The sequence below is a fragment of the Scophthalmus maximus genome, chromosome 15 (genome assembly GCF_022379125.1).
Source record: "Scophthalmus maximus strain ysfricsl-2021 chromosome 15, ASM2237912v1, whole genome shotgun sequence".
NCBI lineage: Eukaryota > Metazoa > Chordata > Actinopteri > Pleuronectiformes > Scophthalmidae > Scophthalmus > Scophthalmus maximus.
Genome location: NC_061529.1, coordinates 2,849,063 through 2,866,761, shown reverse-complemented (window position 1 = coordinate 2,866,761; position 17,699 = coordinate 2,849,063). Strand labels below are relative to the sequence as shown.

General features: G+C 45.0%; 2 protein-coding genes across 7 annotated transcripts in view; both read right to left on the bottom strand.

The window, feature by feature from the left end:
* The window catches only part of atrn (attractin), a 111,946-nt gene extending 111,312 nt beyond the window's left edge, over positions 1–634 (bottom strand). Inside the window, exon 1 of one of the 3 annotated variants that reach the window (XM_047337543.1) lies at positions 101–634. In XM_047337543.1, coding sequence (XP_047193499.1) covers positions 101–357 — 257 coding nt within the window. In that variant the 5' untranslated portion in view covers positions 358–634. The remainder of the gene's footprint in view (positions 1–100) is intronic. The other 2 variants (XM_047337542.1, XM_035609641.2) reach the window with 2 other exon arrangements.
* A 1,607-nt stretch (positions 635–2,241) lies between these two features.
* The window catches only part of eif2ak3 (eukaryotic translation initiation factor 2-alpha kinase 3), a 29,608-nt gene continuing 14,150 nt past the window's right edge, over positions 2,242–17,699 (bottom strand). For 2 of the 4 annotated variants that reach the window (XM_035610116.2, XM_047337672.1), the window contains exons 3-18: positions 13,652–13,846; positions 13,439–13,569; positions 13,031–13,298; positions 12,768–12,927; positions 12,514–12,639; positions 12,103–12,225; positions 11,780–12,009; positions 11,002–11,114; positions 9,423–9,545; positions 8,827–8,976; positions 8,185–8,731; positions 7,851–8,024; positions 7,001–7,174; positions 6,802–6,903; positions 5,953–6,015; positions 2,242–5,223 (exon numbers count right to left, since the gene is read on the bottom strand). In XM_035610116.2, the coding sequence (XP_035466009.2) occupies positions 5,041–5,223; positions 5,953–6,015; positions 6,802–6,903; positions 7,001–7,174; positions 7,851–8,024; positions 8,185–8,731; positions 8,827–8,976; positions 9,423–9,545; positions 11,002–11,114; positions 11,780–12,009; positions 12,103–12,225; positions 12,514–12,639; positions 12,768–12,927; positions 13,031–13,298; positions 13,439–13,569; positions 13,652–13,846 (2,862 nt within the window). In that variant the 3' untranslated portion in view covers positions 2,242–5,040. The remainder of the gene's footprint in view (positions 5,224–5,952; positions 6,016–6,801; positions 6,904–7,000; positions 7,175–7,850; positions 8,025–8,184; positions 8,732–8,826; positions 8,977–9,422; positions 9,546–11,001; positions 11,115–11,779; positions 12,010–12,102; positions 12,226–12,513; positions 12,640–12,767; positions 12,928–13,030; positions 13,299–13,438; positions 13,570–13,651; positions 13,847–17,699) is intronic. The other 2 variants (XM_035610117.2, XR_007032193.1) reach the window with 2 other exon arrangements.

Genomic DNA, 17,699 nt, shown 5'->3' with positions numbered 1-17,699 from the left:
GAGGAGAGGAAGGAGGCGACATGATCCACTGTCTCAGCGGCGAGAGCAGCTTCATCCCGCCGGTGAGTGAGTGAGTGAGTGAGTGAGAGGACCACGGTACCTGAATCTCCCTCCGCAGTGCTGGCACTGGTCCCCGACCCAGCCGGGGGAGCACACACAGCCGCCCGTCGCGGCGCTGCACTGTCCGTTCATGCACGGCTTGTCGCACTCCTTGGCCTCGGCGGCGGCGGGCAGCCCCGCCAGCAGCCCGACGGCCGACAGCAGCAGCGCGGTGCTCGTCGTCAGCACCAGCAGGCTCCGTCCGCGGCCGGAGCCCGAGCCGGAGCCCGAGCAGGCCCGCCGCGTCGACCCGCACATAGTCTCCCACAAAAGATGGCTGCGTGATTTAGACCAACGCTCCGCGGCTCTCGGAGGAGCGCAACCCGGCGACGAGCTGCCCCGGTCGCCGTGGTGTTTTACCGTGAATCGGTTCGGTTTCCTCGCGCGGTGCTACCGCCTGGTGTCTGCTGAGGCTGCTGGTGTCTCGCCGGTGACTTGGTTTACATCTTTCCAGTGGTTCTGTTTCCCAGCGCCGCAACAAGCCGCATATTGACATCCGGAAGTGACGTATGGCAACGGAAATGCGCAACCGACGGGCCAGCGGAGGCGCGCCGGGCTTTAAACTCTTATTTTGAAAACCAGCGGGGACTCGCAAACCACGCCCCCCTTTTACTAGTTAGCTTGTTAGCTTAGCCTGGTTAGCATCCCAATTTTTTGGGGCAAAAATTGTTTAATCACTGGAACAGTTTTTTAAAAAATTGTATTGTCTTTACCTGAAGTCTATTCACTGTCCAAAAAACTGTTTATAGAAAGATTAAATAAAGATTTTAAACAATTATAATAATAATTTTATTAAAGCTGACAGGAAAACATATTATTTTTTATAATCTTCCTTTCATATTTATTTTCTTTTATTTTTTATTTTGTCACAAAAAGTTTATTCACTGGTACAGTAAAAAAAAAAAATTTTTGTCATTACCTTGTCATTATTCTATTCACTGTCAAAAAAAACAGTTTATATAATAATATTTTTTAATAATTATTTTATCAAAGCTGACAGGAAAACATATTCATGTAAAACTCATGGGAGCAGCAGTTAATGAATATTAACCAAATAACTGCCAAGTGTGTAAAGTACACCTATATATTTTTTTCTTTATATTTTTTATTGTATATTTCGAATGAATCCCTTTATTGTCATTGTACATAGTACAACGAAATTATAAAAATACAATCCTTGAGGTTCTCTAATATTCTCATATCACACAAGAATAAAAATAATATATATAATAATAATTTCGCTGTATTTTGTTATATTTCTACCTCTTCCCTGATGTCTTTTTTAATTGAATTTCCCCAGTTAGGATTGATAAAGTCTCATCTTACCTTGTCGTGAGCTTTTTCTGGAGCTTTCACCAGTGTTTTAATGGCCTTCATCATCAGCAAAAAAAGGTTGGTTGATTTAATCAATAATTTAATGTAAGATAATTTTATTTGGAGAGAAAAAAACATCTGTGCTAGAAAAGTATTTTTTCTTTCTTTAGAAATAGATAAAATGAATGGAATATATTTTTTACTTTACAGCTTCTTGATCTATCCACATTATAGTGACAAACATCAAAGTGCAATAATGTTATTTTTTGCAGTATTCCATAGCATTATTAAATATTACTGCACTGCTCCTATAAAGTCTTGTGATGTATCTACTACTACAGCAGCAGCTTTATGACACTGATGCTCTCAATCCCTTTCATTATATTATCACTGAATACATCTAATGTTATTTACAATAACACTTGAGTGTTCCGTGTATATGTATTGAAATACTATAATGTTTCTGTGTACCACAGATAGAGTTGAACCAAATCAATATTAATAATTCACAGGGATGTTGTTTATTTGAAGACATTAATGTTTTTCTGTAATTGTATATAGTATATATAAATAGTATTTCTATTTTATCTTATTTACCTTGGATTCTGTTTTTTTCTATTCTTATTTTATTTTACCCTTGTGCTGCTTCTCTTTCGCTTTGCTGTGTCAAATTTGAATTTTCTCTACGGGGGTCAATAAATCGATTATACTAAAGTCTATGGTGGTCATTGGCCAAGTGATAATATTAATAATAATAATCACCCTGGGGTAAAAAGCATGAGTGACTGAACTTCCCACCACTGACCCACAGACACACAACACTGTACAAACGGTATAGAACAGTTTTTATTAAATTCAGACTTGTAGGAAGTCAATTCATATTCCCAGGCGCTTCATCGCAACAAGCGCATTCATATTAACACCAACCCGAAAAAAGGATTGATCACGGCATCGAAAAAAAAAACATAAATAAAGCAAATAAACATATTTACAATTTGACAAGAGGACGGGTTTGTGCACGAGAACACGAGAGGAAGGATCCGATCGGAACTATCCTCAGGTTTAAAAGAAAAAAAGAGTCTGACAGCGGGAAAGAAAGGAGGGTGAACACATTTCAACAAAGCATGAAAAACCTACTGTATCATGACATTTCCTTGGTTCGAGTGAAAAGAACTAAGTATCTAAATTATCAGTAATGCTGTTTTTAAGTGTAACGGTGTATGATAACGGTATATTCACTACAGTAGGTGATCAAAGTTGTGAGCGTTTTCCTTCTTTCCCGTTGGAAATCGACCACAAACAAGTCTTTACATCACAACTCCAGACAAGAGGACACACGTGTTTCCAAATTCATCGAGGCTGATTTTTGCGGAAGAGAAGGATTTTTTCCCCTGAATTCAACCTCAACAAAGAGGTTGTCACATTGTCAAAGGACTAAAGTGACAGTCATCTACATACTGTCCTTCACAAGGTAACGTCTGAATGTGCAGTATGAGGTTTCACATTTTTCTTCCTACGAACTTGAGGACGCGTCGCTACAGCACTTCCCTCCTTTAACCGTTGGCCGTCGTACAGTCTGTTTTAAACTCCGAAGAGAGAATTGATCATTTTTACAACAAGAATAACTCGAGAGGACCGATTGGACGACCATCAGCTTGACTTCCTGTATCAGACTTTACAGTGATCAAGAAACCCCTGCAGAATGATAATAATAACAATAATAAAAAACTGCACTTATTTCTTTTTAAAAAGAGAAGATCCTTAGAAAAAATTACAATCATTGAAAGCATGTTACAATTAGCAGTTTGAGTGTGTGTGTGTGTGTGTAGTTTACAAACAGGTCATGTGCTCTCTCTCTCTCTCTCTCTCTCTCAGCACTTTCTTATGTACATGAAACAATGAGGGATCACATGACCAACAGCAGGTCCAGGCTCATCAGGGATGAAACTGTCTCACCTTCTTCACTTTTTTTTTCCTCTCTCTCGCTGCAGACCTCAGACCAGCTGGATGGGGTCGGAGCACAGTGGCCAAATTGCAAATTGCAAAAAAAAAAAAAAAAGAAGAAAGAAAGTGAGGTGAGTCGTCAGTTACGCAAAAGTACACTTTGACAGATTTCTTTTGTAAATGGCACACTGGTTCTGTGGGTTCTCCTCTTGGTGCTCGAAGGGAACAACCCCCCCCCCCCCCTCCCTCCCTCCCCTCCCCCCGTCCATTCGGCGCACCAGATATAATTTCAAACAGCTTTTTAAGAGGCGATCTGTCTTTGGAGGTCACACACACTGTAACATTCAGCAGAGATCGACCTCCTCCTCCGTCCCCACAGTATATCTCACATCTGTCTCATGGAAAAAAAAGGCCATTTACAAGCAACATCGCCGTACACTATGTACACGATTGATCCAATGTAATCTTCGGAAATTGAAGCAAAAGATATTATAAACAAGTTTTTTTTTTCCCCTTTCGACTTATGTACAGAGAGTAAAAAAAAAAAAAGAGATGCTGGAAAAAGTTGATTGAGCACATCGAGAGTCATTGTGATAAATTTACACACAGGAAAAAACTGTGTCCCAAGTATTGGCTTTTTAAAGATTCACACTCGCAACCCTTCACGTTCCCGTCAGATACATGCACATAAAGACACGGGCCAGAGGCCCAGCATTCATCCAGACAGGGACCCGCAGGAGGGCCCCTCTCTAAAGGCAAATCAAATCTGATCATATCTTCTCTACGCAAATACATCACCTCATCTCATTTTTATTCATTTTTTTTTATGAAAAACGCATAGAAAAAAAAAGATGGTATTTTTTTTTTGGTCTCCCAAATCAGGCATATTGGGTGTCAGGGACACCGGTTAGTGCTCATATACCAGCGAACTGCACTACAGTCACTAGTAGATTGGATGATCAAGCATCAAAAGGCCCCTGTGTGGAGTGTCCTCTTGGTTTTTGATACCTGAGGTGTTGGTGTGAGCGAACGTCGAGAGCAAAAGCAGCGCAGTTTGTGACCAGGCGACTAGAGTCGGAATCTTAATCCGAAACAAGCTCTTTGTGATTGTTATCTCAGAAGAACCGGATGATATACGAGGGAGGAGGATTTAAAGTTTTAGGACAAAGTCAATATTTCAGAATGGGTTAGTTGGGTGAACGGCAAAGTTCTGCTGCTCAGAACCGTTTAAAATAACCAGAAAGAATTAAAGTACCACAGGAGCCAAGTCTTGGTCTTGAACATTACACTTAAAGGTGACATATTATGCAAAAAAAAAAATCACTGTTTCAGTGTTTGTGCACATAAATGTGTGTATCTGTGGAGCCTGTCGGCCCACAAACTGTGAAAAAAGACCACCCTCTGTTTGTTTTAGACTGGCTAAACCCAACAACCTGGTTCTGAAAGAGGTTCAGATTTCATGCCACCTTTCACTTGTTAGTGTGATTAAAATTGGGAATCTGGGACGACTGTGCTCGCAAAAGCATGTTGGGAAAAGTTCCCGCGTGTTTGTCGTACTTGGCTTCTAAAAGCGATTCTGTCTGAGGCAGTGTGTGACGGCGGGGGGCTGAGGTGGGGAAGCGGCTGGGGAGGGGGATGTGGGACAGGAGTTATATATATATATATTGATGGGGGGAGGGATCTTCAGGTAGCCGACGTCTGGCGCGAGGGGCGACCCATGGACGAAGCGCTGTAGGTGCGGGAGCGCTGCCGCACAACCATTCGCCAGGGCAGCTCCAGCTCCTGGAAGAGGGGCATACCCGTGATGTCGGCCGCCTCGGGACGCTCGCCGGGGCTCAGCGACAGCATGCTGCGCACCATGCTCAGCTGCACACACACACACACACACACAGAGAGAGAGAAACCATACAGCACAGTGAGGACTTTGATACAGTCAGTAATGCTACTGCTAACATTATCATGCATTAGTTTGACTTGTTCGCTTTACACAAGGCTTCGTGTAACATGGTAGAAACCAGCACTAATTGTCATTAGATCATAAACATGACACTCATTTATACGCACACAAGCAGATAATCACCACAAAACACCCTCAATCTACAGGACGTCCTAAAATAGAACACTGACAGTCAGTGAGGTGGGATACTGGGACATGGTGAGAGTATTACCAGTGTCGGGAGAATCACAGATTATGCTCTGGGATTATGTTAATCTCATTACAAAGTAAACAGGTAAACAAGGAGGTGTAAGTAACCAACCCAAAGCCAGACACCGGTCCAGCACCTAGTGTGTCGCACTAAAACACATATCTTATTACTTAGTATTTGAACATCAGGATTTAATATCCTGTGATGTAGGAGGAAAATAATCCAACAACGCTTCCTGAATGGACTAGCTCATCAGATTTAATGTAATCTGATGTATAATCTGTGACAGACGGTATGAGGGTGAACTCCTCCAAGGCTCTGAATGTGTCCAACTGTTTTCACTTCCTACAGTTTTGTTCTCAGGACAAACAAATTTTTTTTTTTCACTCTCTCGGTTTAGACGCAGTTCGTATTTAAGGCCACTAAGTGGCAGCAGCGGGCCACTCACCTCCTGAACGTTGTTTTTGGAGAAGACCTCTGGGAAGCGAAGCACTCGCACCTCCGTCAGCGTCTGAGAGGAAAAAAGGAAAACAACACGTAAACACCTGTGTGTGTGTGTGTGTGTGTGTGTGTGTGTGTGTGTGTGTGTGTGTGTGTGTGTGTGTGTGTGTGTGTGTGTGTGTGTGTGTGTGTGTGTGTGTGTGTGTGGAGCTGCTCTAATGACTAATCAGGTCCTTTGTTACCGAGACAAAAACAAAAACCTTCTGTTCAAACTGAACATAGTGATTAATTCAAATAGGCACAAAGAGGAAAATGGAAAAAGAAACAAGATAAACAGAAAGATAAACTGTGCTCCCTTGTTCATCTCATAAAGCAGCCTAGAAGCCTAACATTCTATTATTTCTTTTCAATGTTAAACAACTCTACATTAGGTGACGACCTGGAAATCTTGACGTTTTAGTTATTCAGGTTGAGTAAATATTATATACAACATAAATTAATTCTCAAAACACACGTGTATAATCTTGTTTTTTCCTGCTGCACACTCAAGAGCTGCCAACAGACTTTTGTTGTATTCCCCAAAAAACAAATGACAATAACAATCTGTTCTATTCTTTGCTTTTGCAGCCTTTTGTTTTAACAGATGCGTTGATTTGATTTATTCAGTGCCTACCTACTTGTCTCTTCCACACAGAACCGTGTATGTTGTAACGAGGAGAGTACAGACACAAATCTGTCTAAATCGACTATAATAACCATGAGCTTGTCGCAGTACAACAGCCGTTTTGGGGAATTAAGAGAAAATGAAGTACAGTTTAGACAGAATGACTGTGAGCTTGTGTGTTCGTCGACTCACCCTCACTCTCTCCATCTGCGTCCTGAAGGGATACAGCAGCTCAAACAGGATCAGACCCAGAGAGTAAATGTCCACTTTGTGAGAGTACGAGTTTCCAGAGAGCTGCCGGGACAAAGAGGACACATGACGTCTGTTAAAGAGGCAGCAGATCAACTGACCTCATCTTATCATAGCTCTGGTTTCAGGTATGTTCCCTCACCTGCTCCGGGCTCATGTAGAGCTTGGTGCCGACCTGGCCCGTGTGTCGGGTGAGCAGCGGCGCGGGCGTCAGCGCGCTCGGCTCGTCGTCGTCCTCCTCCTGGTCCATGGCCGTGACCAGGCCGAAGTCCCCCACCTTCACCACGTCGTCCATGGTGAAGAAGATGTTGGAGGGCTGTTTGAGGACGGAGAGGGAAGTACGACCGTGTCAAACATCACGCTGCAAATTGTGCCTCCGCTCACCGAGAGTAAAAAACATTTGGAAATGTTGTTGTCATGTTGTTTTAAAAGTTATTTTACTCGCTTCTTTCTTTGATTTCACTGTTTATTCTTGTAAAGATTCTTTGTCAAGTAAAATGATCTTGTTGCTGTTTATTGTGTTTATTTCTTCTGAGCTTTATGAGCTTTACAAATTTTTCAGCTAACATTCCACTTCACACACACACTGATCAAACTAAAAGCAGGCGGCTGAGGAGCACGTTAACAGTGTCGAAGAGCACATTGTGTAACAAGAGGTGTCAGGTGTGTCCGATAAGATGTTCACCTTACAGGGAAAAGGGGCGGGTCCTGATAACAGTTTATCAGCATCTGCGAGCTGCCGGTGGTGTTGTGGTACAGTTTGCAGAGATTGTAATTTCTACTGCTTCAGAGATAAAAACAAACAAACAACCATCTCTGCACCTCGTGTCATGTTCAGCAGAGGATCTGGAGCCCTGTCGCTGCACAGCGTGACATATCAAATTTACAATCTGGTGGCCAGCTGCCAGCGGAGCCCCCCACACACAGATGCAGGTATCGAGCCAAGTAAGATATATCACATCGGGACAGTGTGTGTGCGTGCGTGTGTTCACCTTGAGGTCCCTGTGCATGAGCCCCTTGCCGTGCAGGAAGTCGACAGCCTCTGCGATCTGGAGGAAGATATCCAGACACTGGTTGTGCTCCCTCTGCTCGGGGAGGCAGCGCTGGGCCATCCAGTCCTTCAGGTTCTCCTTCCGACAGAGCTGCATCTGGATGTAAAGGTACACCTGGAGGAGGGGGGGAGACAGTCGGAGTTCATTTGACATGCAAGAGAAATATTTCACTTCAGTTGTTACCAGAAAAAAAGAGGTGAAGTCCAAAGAACAATACATCAGAATTACCCAAATATAAACCCTTAAACAACAACTGCGCCAGTGACTGACTGACCTTGGGAGACGGCTGGACTCGCTGGGGTGGAGGATGTGTGGGGAGAGCCAGGGTAAGTGTGGTCGGCCGGGGTGGGGACGAAGAGGCGGGCGGGACAGATTCCTGTCGCCTGGTGTGCGAGGACGACGTGCTGTTCCTCTCCGTCAGCGCGCCGTTGCTGGCCGCGGCAGACGTCACTGAATCGGTGTCGGCCTCAGCGTCTCGGTCGCAGCCCGAGTCCTCGAACACGATGTCGAAGGAGGAGGAGGTGCAGTCGCTGGGGCCGCGCGGCGGGCACAGCTCAAAGGAGTGCGGCGTGGCGTCCGAGGCGTCGGGGTCGGCCTGGCTGTCGCGCTCCGACGACAGGCTGTCGTGGCCCAGGAGAGGGTGGAAGGACATGTCGTCGTCCGCTCCGCTCCTGCTTGAGAGCAGGACGTGTGCGTCGTCGGTGGTGGAGGAGGCCTCCAGGACGTCCGGCCCACAGCCGGGTGACACGGAGCTGGACACGGGCACTTTGACCGACAGCACCTCCATGTGGTCGAGGAAGCTCATGGGCCAGTCGGTGGTACTGAGTCGGAGAAAGAGGAGTGTTGGTTGTTGTTGCTGCCAGGCTTCCTGCTTCAATTAAACAACATTCGACCTGCAGAGCAACAGGCGACTCACCTGGCTTCGTTCAGCCACCTCCGGTCCATCTCCTCCTGCCAGCCCTCGGGGGGGCTCTCCTGCCAGGCGTTGAAGTAGCGGATAATCCCGGGGTGCTCCAGCTTGGCCAGCGCCTTCACCTCGCGCATCACCTTCTCCCGGGCCAGCTCCCTGAACGATGACAAACAAACACCCAAAACAATTTGACAAATTAAAAGTCTGAACCTGACTTTTCGGAGACAAAAAATACTGGAATTTGACCATGATGACATAATTTGCAGCTGCTTTAATCCACCAAGGGCTTAATAAAAACATTCTTGGCATTTGGGTAATGAATTTGTCATGCTCTGCGTACGGTCCAGTCATAAACAGGGTTAGGGAAAATGAAAATACACTCCTAGCTGTCGCAGCTGAACTCTTAAATTGTCATGCCTGTCAGCAGAAATGTAATTGCATTTGTTTCCTAAATGCCACAGTTGTTCCTCTATGTGGTTCTCTGAGCTCGGACAAGTAACTCTGCTGCTGCTGCTGCTGACATACTGTAACTCAGTTTAACAGCTTTAAAGAGATAAAGGAAAAGGCAACAGCCTCCGGAGGCGAAGCAAAGAGGCGCTCACCTGTTGGGCAGGCGGATTCGTTTGATGGCGTAGTTGCAGTCGTCCACTTGGTTGCGAGCTTCAAACACGACACCGAACCCCCCGCGGCCGAGGCACTGCACCGGCTCAAAGTCAGTCAGGTACCTGAGGAGGGGGGAGACAGAGACACTTTGGTTGTCATTCTGCAAAGAAGAACCACACTGTGCCCAGTGTGCCGCAAACGTGCCTGACAGTTCCGAAGAGCAGGAATTAAAGAATCCACTGTTGTCAAGGAGGCGTATTAGATTCTCAAGGTGATGAGAAGGAGTAACAAGCAGCCAGATCCCCGTCAGAGCTGGATGAGCTGCTGCTGCTGAGCTGAGGCAGGGAACCAAGATAAAGATAAACACGAAACCTGTCGTAAAAAAACTGTGCTTCAAAGTTTCGAGCTGAAAAACAGACTAATTATTGGAATTACTTTAAACTGTCAAGAAAGAAAAAAAACCCCATTAATACCAAATTGGATTATTGTGATTTGCGAACAAAAATGTTCAAGGGTAATATTATGAGAATAGAGTCATGACTTTACTAGAACATTTTGAATTAAGACTTTATTACGATTTTGTTCTCAAAATATTTCAAATTTACTCTCGTAAAATTACAACTTCATCGTCATAATATTACATCTTTATTCTTGTAATATCTAGACTGTATTCTCAAAGTCTCCAATTTTCTTCTCTCTCAATGTGGCCCTAATACTCAGTCGTAAATATTACCTACTTAAAGTTTTAAAAAAACATTGAATTTGTTGTTTAAATTAGTTTTTCTAGAATTCATTGCTCTATCCTCTCTATCTGAAGGCCGTCTTATTAGGAAATGTGTGGTGGGCACATGTGGTCCGGGCAATGTTTCCTGATCTCCGTCTCCCTCCCGATGATGATGATCCTGACTCATGTACATGTCGCAGCTGCTCCAACAGCCACTGGTTTTATTTAGAGAAAGTTCTTTGGCAGCTTTAAAGGGAAAGTGGGCGGACAGGGCGTTTGACATTTTATAGTAGATCAGAAGAAGAGAAGTGATGACAGCAGTAGAATTTAATCACATTTCCTCTCGCGTTTGTTTGAGTGAAGTCACATTTTTTCACTCACGGACGTAAACATGCGTGACGTCCATCAATCAGACGACAGGAGCTCAGTGGCAGCTCATAAATTATGGCTACTGATCATATTTCGGATGTCCAAACTAAAACTTGTGGACAATGTGCTGACAGTGATGTAAAGCGACACTCGGACCCCGTGGCAGATGCTGCTGGGCGGGACGGGGCGGTGGCCAAGGTCACTGTCGTTTGATGGCAAACAGCTGAGTTATCCAATCAGGCATCTAGTACTATGGCTCATATCTCCCCGCCTGGAAGGAAGACTGGCGGTTGCCATGGTAACAGTGCTGAGTCTGTAGCTACACCTCGAACAGAGTGTGCCGGAGCGTGTGCGAGGATAACAATATTCCCCGGCGCAGTAGAACTGCTGTGTCAAGTTCTCCTGAGTCATGACAAATGTTGTTGTTTCGTTTACACACCAGCATGTTCTGCCTCAGATGCGCCGATTTTTTGGTCGATGCGTACCTGGACACATATTCGCTGGAGCGGGTCTCCATGGCAACAGACTCTTTGGATTCCACAACCTCAAGGTCAAACTTGCTGTCGGTCTGGCACTGAGTCTCCGACTCTTTCCGTTGCTTTGTGGGACAGAAAGGAGGACAGTGAAAGAGTTAAAAAGAAGAAAAAAAACTTTTGTGGCATATTGATTTTTCTGAGCGACACCTTGAACAATGCCTGGAAAAGAAGTAAATGTATTTAACTTCTCCTCAGAAAAAGACATTTGCATCAAATCAGCTCTAATGCTAAAGTAATTGCCTCTTTATTGCTATTCATGTTGCCTTAGAAATATAGAATTTAAAGTGACTATCTCTAGTTTAAAATAAACTTTATCATCATCAAACACTTCAAAACTCAAGGATGTGACATTAAAATATTGAAGTGAGATATTCAATTTTTCACCGAATGTGCTATTTATTTATTTCTGCAGCTGTTTTTTTCAGACATGAACTCTTTTTCTTTTTTTTTGCTTCTGTATTCTCAACATTTGCGTTCTCGCATACAAACCCTTTGGAAAAGTTCATAGAAACGTCCAGACTTCAGTGCATGTCCCAAAGCAGCTTGTTTGATAAAGCATATTTTCATCCAGACTCTGTGGAATTATTCCACAATGAGAAGGCTGTTTTTTTCTTCTAATTTCTACACTAAATTCACTTCATAACATTACATGACGAGCGTAACCACCAGAGAGTCATGGTGGTTACGATACTGTCGCTCCAGGCCGCATCTCTCTCTACGCTCTTACCCTCACAAAGGCGACGGGGGCAGGAGGGTGGAAGAACTTGCGGACGATGTAGGTGGTGGTGGCGATGCAGAAGATGATGGTGCCCAGGATTTCCTTCCACCAGGGCAGCAGCAGAACGGGGTCCTTCCTCCGGCGAATCTCGGCCCCCGCCACGTTCCCATTTATCAGGCTCACGGAGCTGTCACGTTTCTCCCGGTAGCGCCCGCTGTACGGGAAGTGGTAGCCGTTGTCTAACAAACACAGAAATCATTTCAGTTGGAGTTTTTGTTCCTTTCAGCCAATTCCCTTTTTCTCTCTCCCTCTGTCTTTTCGCAGGTTCTTACCGTACGGATACTGAAGGATGGACAGCGCTCCGTTACTGTACTCGTCGTGGGAGAACTTGTCGTTATTCAGACACTTGTCGAATTCATCAGAGCCGGCCAGGGCGGGTGTGCGGGACGGGGAATCTGCGCCAAGGACGAGACGAATAAGATCTTTGATCTCAGCGAGGGGGGGGGGGGGGGGGGGAGAGAGACACGGATCAATACGGAATAACAATCTGTGGGCAAAAGCTCGGAGCGTTCGGGAACACAGGGACACGCGGCTTCGTCCTCGTGTTCACTTCGTGGTTCAATCTACAAGGACAAGGTCAGTCTTTGGTCACTGTGCCGTGGGGTGTAACATGCCCTCTCACACTCGAGTCACTTTGGTGGTTAGACACAAAGCAGCTAATGACTGAGGAGTTGCGAACTTACGGATTAGAGGCTTCCATTTGACGGTCGGCAGTGGAATTATATTCATCTCCGGTCCGATGGCTTTGGAGGGGAACTTCTCTGTGCTCCTCACTGACGACTGGAGGTAGAGCTGTCCCTGGAACATGCCTGAGTAAGAGAAGGGCAAAGGAGTTCAATGACTCAACTGTAGAACATTTGTCATGCTTCTAGACAGATGAGGAATAAACACCGTTTTACTCAAAAGTGTTTTGGTGAATGCTTGTGAATGAATGTACCCAGGTAGACGCTGGACTCGGCAGCTCCTCTGGCCTTCTGCGGATCATCCTCACCGTCCTCCTCGTCGATTTCCGACTGGTTGCTGGTGTCGTCAAACAGGCTGATCGGCGTGACTTTACCGCCGCCCACCAGCCAGGCGGAGGCGATGGGTGTGCAGAACTACACGACACGGGGATGCAGGATGAGTTGCTGGACTTTGAGTCGTGAAGCGGCAAAGTTTAAACAAACCGCCGCAAACATGCTCCGGTTTACATCCTCTCACCTGACGCTCCCAGACCAGCTGTCCGTCGGGCTCGGTGCTGAAGGCCATGACCTTCCAGTCGGGGACCGACACCTTGATCACGAGGTCCAGGTTCTGGTTGCGGTTCTGCCGGTTCTCCGTCTGCTCCCGCTCCTTCGGCTCGTCGACGATGACCCGCTGACTCTCCCTCCAGGCGTCGCCCATCGCCACTTCTCCCTCCAGGAAGTTCCTCCCCGACTGCGCCTCGGGGAGCAGCTTCAGCTCGAAGTTTCCAACACTGAAGTTCCACCTTGTAACGAGAGAGAAAATAATAATAATATGCAACTGAAAGGGCCGCTTCAATTGTAAATTTCTGTAGAGTAGCTTCTTCATGACTCAGGCTGACTGACAGATGATGACTGATTGATTGATTGACTGAATGAAACTCACTTCTCCATCCCTGATCGGGGCCTGATGGCTCGCACGGTCTTCTGAGTCCGCTGCAGCAGGAGCACGTCCTCCGTATCCACCTCCTTGTCCCCCCACTGACTGCATCCCACCGTGGAGCAGATGTACCGGAGCTAAGGACAACGACAAAGCAAGTAACTCCACCGTCTCAGCGTAGTTAGAGGCAAGGTTGATGTTTCAAATGACTTCACCGACCTTGCCACTGTAGGCCCCCAGGCCATAGGTAGTGAGGGATTTGCCCCCGACCAGCACGGTGTCCTCTCCGATGCGGTAGGACGACTCCAGCAGGGACTCCACGCTGAAAGGCACTGCCTCCATACTCTCCCTGTCCCGGTTCCACTGGAACAAGGCACCGTCCAGCGAGGGGATGACCATCCTATTGCCAAACACCTGCAGGGAACGATCACAGTGGTTTTTATTGTCCTCTGTTTTTGTCTTTTACTGTAAGTTAATGTCAAATCAGCTGCAGTGATCAGCTGATGATTAGCTAATGGTCCACACTAAAATCCTCTGCTATGATTTTGCAACTAACAATTATTTTCATTATCGATTAGTCTGTCGATTAATTAATAAGTTGTTCAGACCATTAAATGGTGAACAATGTCAATCGTGTTTCCCAAACAATCAAGATGATGTTTTGTTTTGTCCACACACCAAAGATATCTGGTTTACTGTCATAGGAGCAAAGAACAAAGAAAATATTCACATTTAAGAAGCTGATATCGAAGAATTGTGACTTTTTTCCCCCATAAAAACTACTTGAATGTATTCATCAATTATCAAAATAGATGGCGATTAATTTAGTAGACGATTACTAATTGATTACTAATCGATTAAATGCTGCAGCTCTACACACATCCACCCCCTCGGCAGCAGCGTCAGCCCCCGCCTGCACACTTGGACTCAATCCACATGCTTGGGACCATTACACAACCAAGAGCCCAAGTAATTAACCTGGATCTCTATAAAAGTGTGTGTGTGTGTGTGTGTGTGTGTGTGTGATTGGGTGCTCACAGTAGGGAAGCAGCAAGGATGACATCATTTCCAAAACCTGAGCCTAATCCTGATTTAACCTCCACAGCTTTAGCTCAGCCGGGGGGGGGGGGGGGGGGGGGGGGGGGGGGGTCCCACCCCTGTGTTAGGGACAATTGTTTTCTTCAAGCATGTCAGCCATCGTTACACAAAGTCTGTCAACTCTGTCTAATTGGACGTCCCGACTCAAATGTTCGCAGTTTGGCACCAATTAGAGAGTCTTGATCTTGTTGACAGACACTTTCAAGTGTCGCCGGGGTCGAAGCCTGTGACTCGTAAATCACCTTGTTATGGAAAAGCCACTCAGACTCTATTAAGGTCAGACCAGTGGCTTTGTGATGGATTTAGAAAAATGCCAGGAGGGAGCGATGTGTGGTCGAATGATTTACTAGAGAGCAAAGCCAGGAGCAGAGGTGATGTCATCTTTTTGGATGAGGGGTGGGGGGGCTTAGGGAGACGAGACAAGGATATATTTAGCAAGTGAAAGGAGGAGGGGTTGACCATCGCATCACATTATGACCGAGGGGGAGGTTCTGTGGATGAGTCATCCGGCTCCTGAGGCCTGAACCCGTCCGGCCCAGAGTCATGACACCACTGAGCCTGGATCTCCCTCTCTCTCTTTCTGCTGTTGCTCTTCTCAAACACACACATACAGAAACTGACTGATCCACAATGTTGTCCTACAAAACTCTATATCAGCAAGTACTGGAGGATGACGATAGTAGAAAATTAGAAAAACTAGAACTAACAGTTTCCTTCACGAAACAATATTTAAATCCGATAGATCCACATCAAATAGCAACAAACTCCTCAATATCAGTCCCGTAATATTTTATTTCAACATTAAGATCCATGAATTATTCCCTGGAAAGAAAGAAAAATTTAAAAACAAACACCTTATCTCCGATGGTAAAGTAAGTAATAACAATTCCTGGTTTTGTGTTCTTTCTCGGCCTGTGTCCCTTCCTGCCACCAAGTATCGTGGAGGTCTAGTTTTTTGTGTGTAATCCAATCAAGAAACAATCAAAAACATGCTAAAACACTATGTATGTGTTGATTCTTTGACCTCATCCCTGACGAACATTTAAATATTTGGCTTCGACCTCATGTTGCTTCATTCAACCTGCACAAAACATAAATCTAGATCTAGATCTTTCAGTTTTAATGTGGTTTATATGAGGGGGGAAATTCAAGACAATGAACATTTTTATGACTTTGGCAACAGACCAGAAGAATATTATGTAACATACATGTTATAACTGTCTCACCGTTACCCCTTTAGAAAAAATTAAGAGCGTACATTAAGTTTATACGGTTTATATTTGGTTATGACTGATGATAACTGAATTGGGGTTATTCAAACAATTCGTAGCTGCATTGCATTAGAGAAAGAAACTGTTTGAGGTCAGTGGGTCTATTTTTATAACAATATGGTAGCCCCCTTTTAAAGGATTTTACAGGAAAACAACCCATCAAAGGAAATGAAAGGTATCCTTTGATGAAATGCATATGAATTTATGATCATCTGCCAACCCCCACTCAGTTGTTTTATGTCTGTCTGCTCTTTGTTTCACTGGTCTTATTATTCTATATTCTTTTAAGGGTCTTGTTTTGAGATTAATATTTCTGCTATATCTTCCAAAACGAAAAAGCAAACGCCTTGCAACTCATTGGGATGAAATGATGAATTTTAAACTGTGTAAGGGTAATAAAATTAATGAGTCAAAAGAGACGATCACCTAAAAAAATATTTTGAATTATTAAAAAGAAAACTAAAACTGCCTGCTCAGCACAAATGTTTTCCCTCTCCCCGTGTCTTTCCTCAGACCTATTAATTTTTAAGAGCTTCATATCAGACTCATTCATGTCTCGCACACTTTTTTTTTTTTTTGAATGTGCCCCTTTCTCCAACAAAAATATCCACCATCTACTATCAGTGGATATTTTTATGAAAGCTGTGCCATAACAGTTATTTTGAGACAGTCGTCCGTTAGCTTCAGGGAGCCACTGCACATCCAGACCTCAGGTTGTAAGTTAACATATTTTGTTTTGCTCTTTAATGTATGATAATGTGCACTGCGATTATCATTAGTTCACATTTATTATTTTATCTTAAATGTTGTTTTTTCATACACAATATGTCATGCTGGCGTTCTTCCCAAGTCTTCCACTTGATTATCATGAAGTGTTTCTAATTATGTCATTGTACCCTTGAGAAATTTAGCAGACAGTTGCTGTGTGTGTGTGTGTGTGTGTGTGTGTGTGTGTGTGTGTGTGTGTGCGTGTGTTGGTGCTGATGCTGATGCTCCAGCGATCCTGTCAAACAGAGTCAGCCCTCACTCACTGCTAATGTGCCACTGTTGTTGGCCCACAAGGCTGCAGCTCCATTTAAAGGTGGCAGACTGTGTGTGTGTGTGTGTGTGTGTGTGTGTGTGTGTCTGTGTGCGTGTGTGCATGTGTGCGTGCGTGCGAGAGAGAGAATTGCTGTAAGTTTGAAGCACAAATGACATTAAAAAAATTAAATGATAAATAAAATTGCTCAGCTTGCTGTTTTCATTTCCTTCTCCACGCCAGAAGAATTATTGCTCGTCATATTAGTCAGTGCGTCACCGCTAGGCGATCGCTGGTTAGTCATCGAGCTGCAATCAATCATAGTCTCTTCACATTCATTGGTTCACACTGCGTGCCAGCAGAGGTACGCAGGTGTGTGTGTGTGTGTGTGTGTGTGTGTACACTGTGGAATGTGTGTATTGTCTATTGTGTGATGACATCATCTCTGGAATGAGGCATTACCTCACCTCGCTAATCACCCAAATCCCCCCCCCCCCCACACTACATCCCTTTAACCCCGCCCCCGTTGCATGACTCACGGCATGTTGCTCCGACACACACACTCCCACCCCCGTCCCTCCAAACACCCCCGAGCAACTCTTGGCTTTTTGAAGTGATGGCTTCTTTTTCTGCAGACAATGCTGTTTGTGGCTCTGCTGTCCTTCACACACACACACACACACACACACACACACACACACACACACACACACACACACACACACACACACACACACACACACACACACACACACACACACACACACACACACACACACACACACACACACACACACACACACACACACACACACACACACACACACACACACACACACACCGCAAGATGCAGCAGGTGACTGGCTGCTTCCTCCCCGGC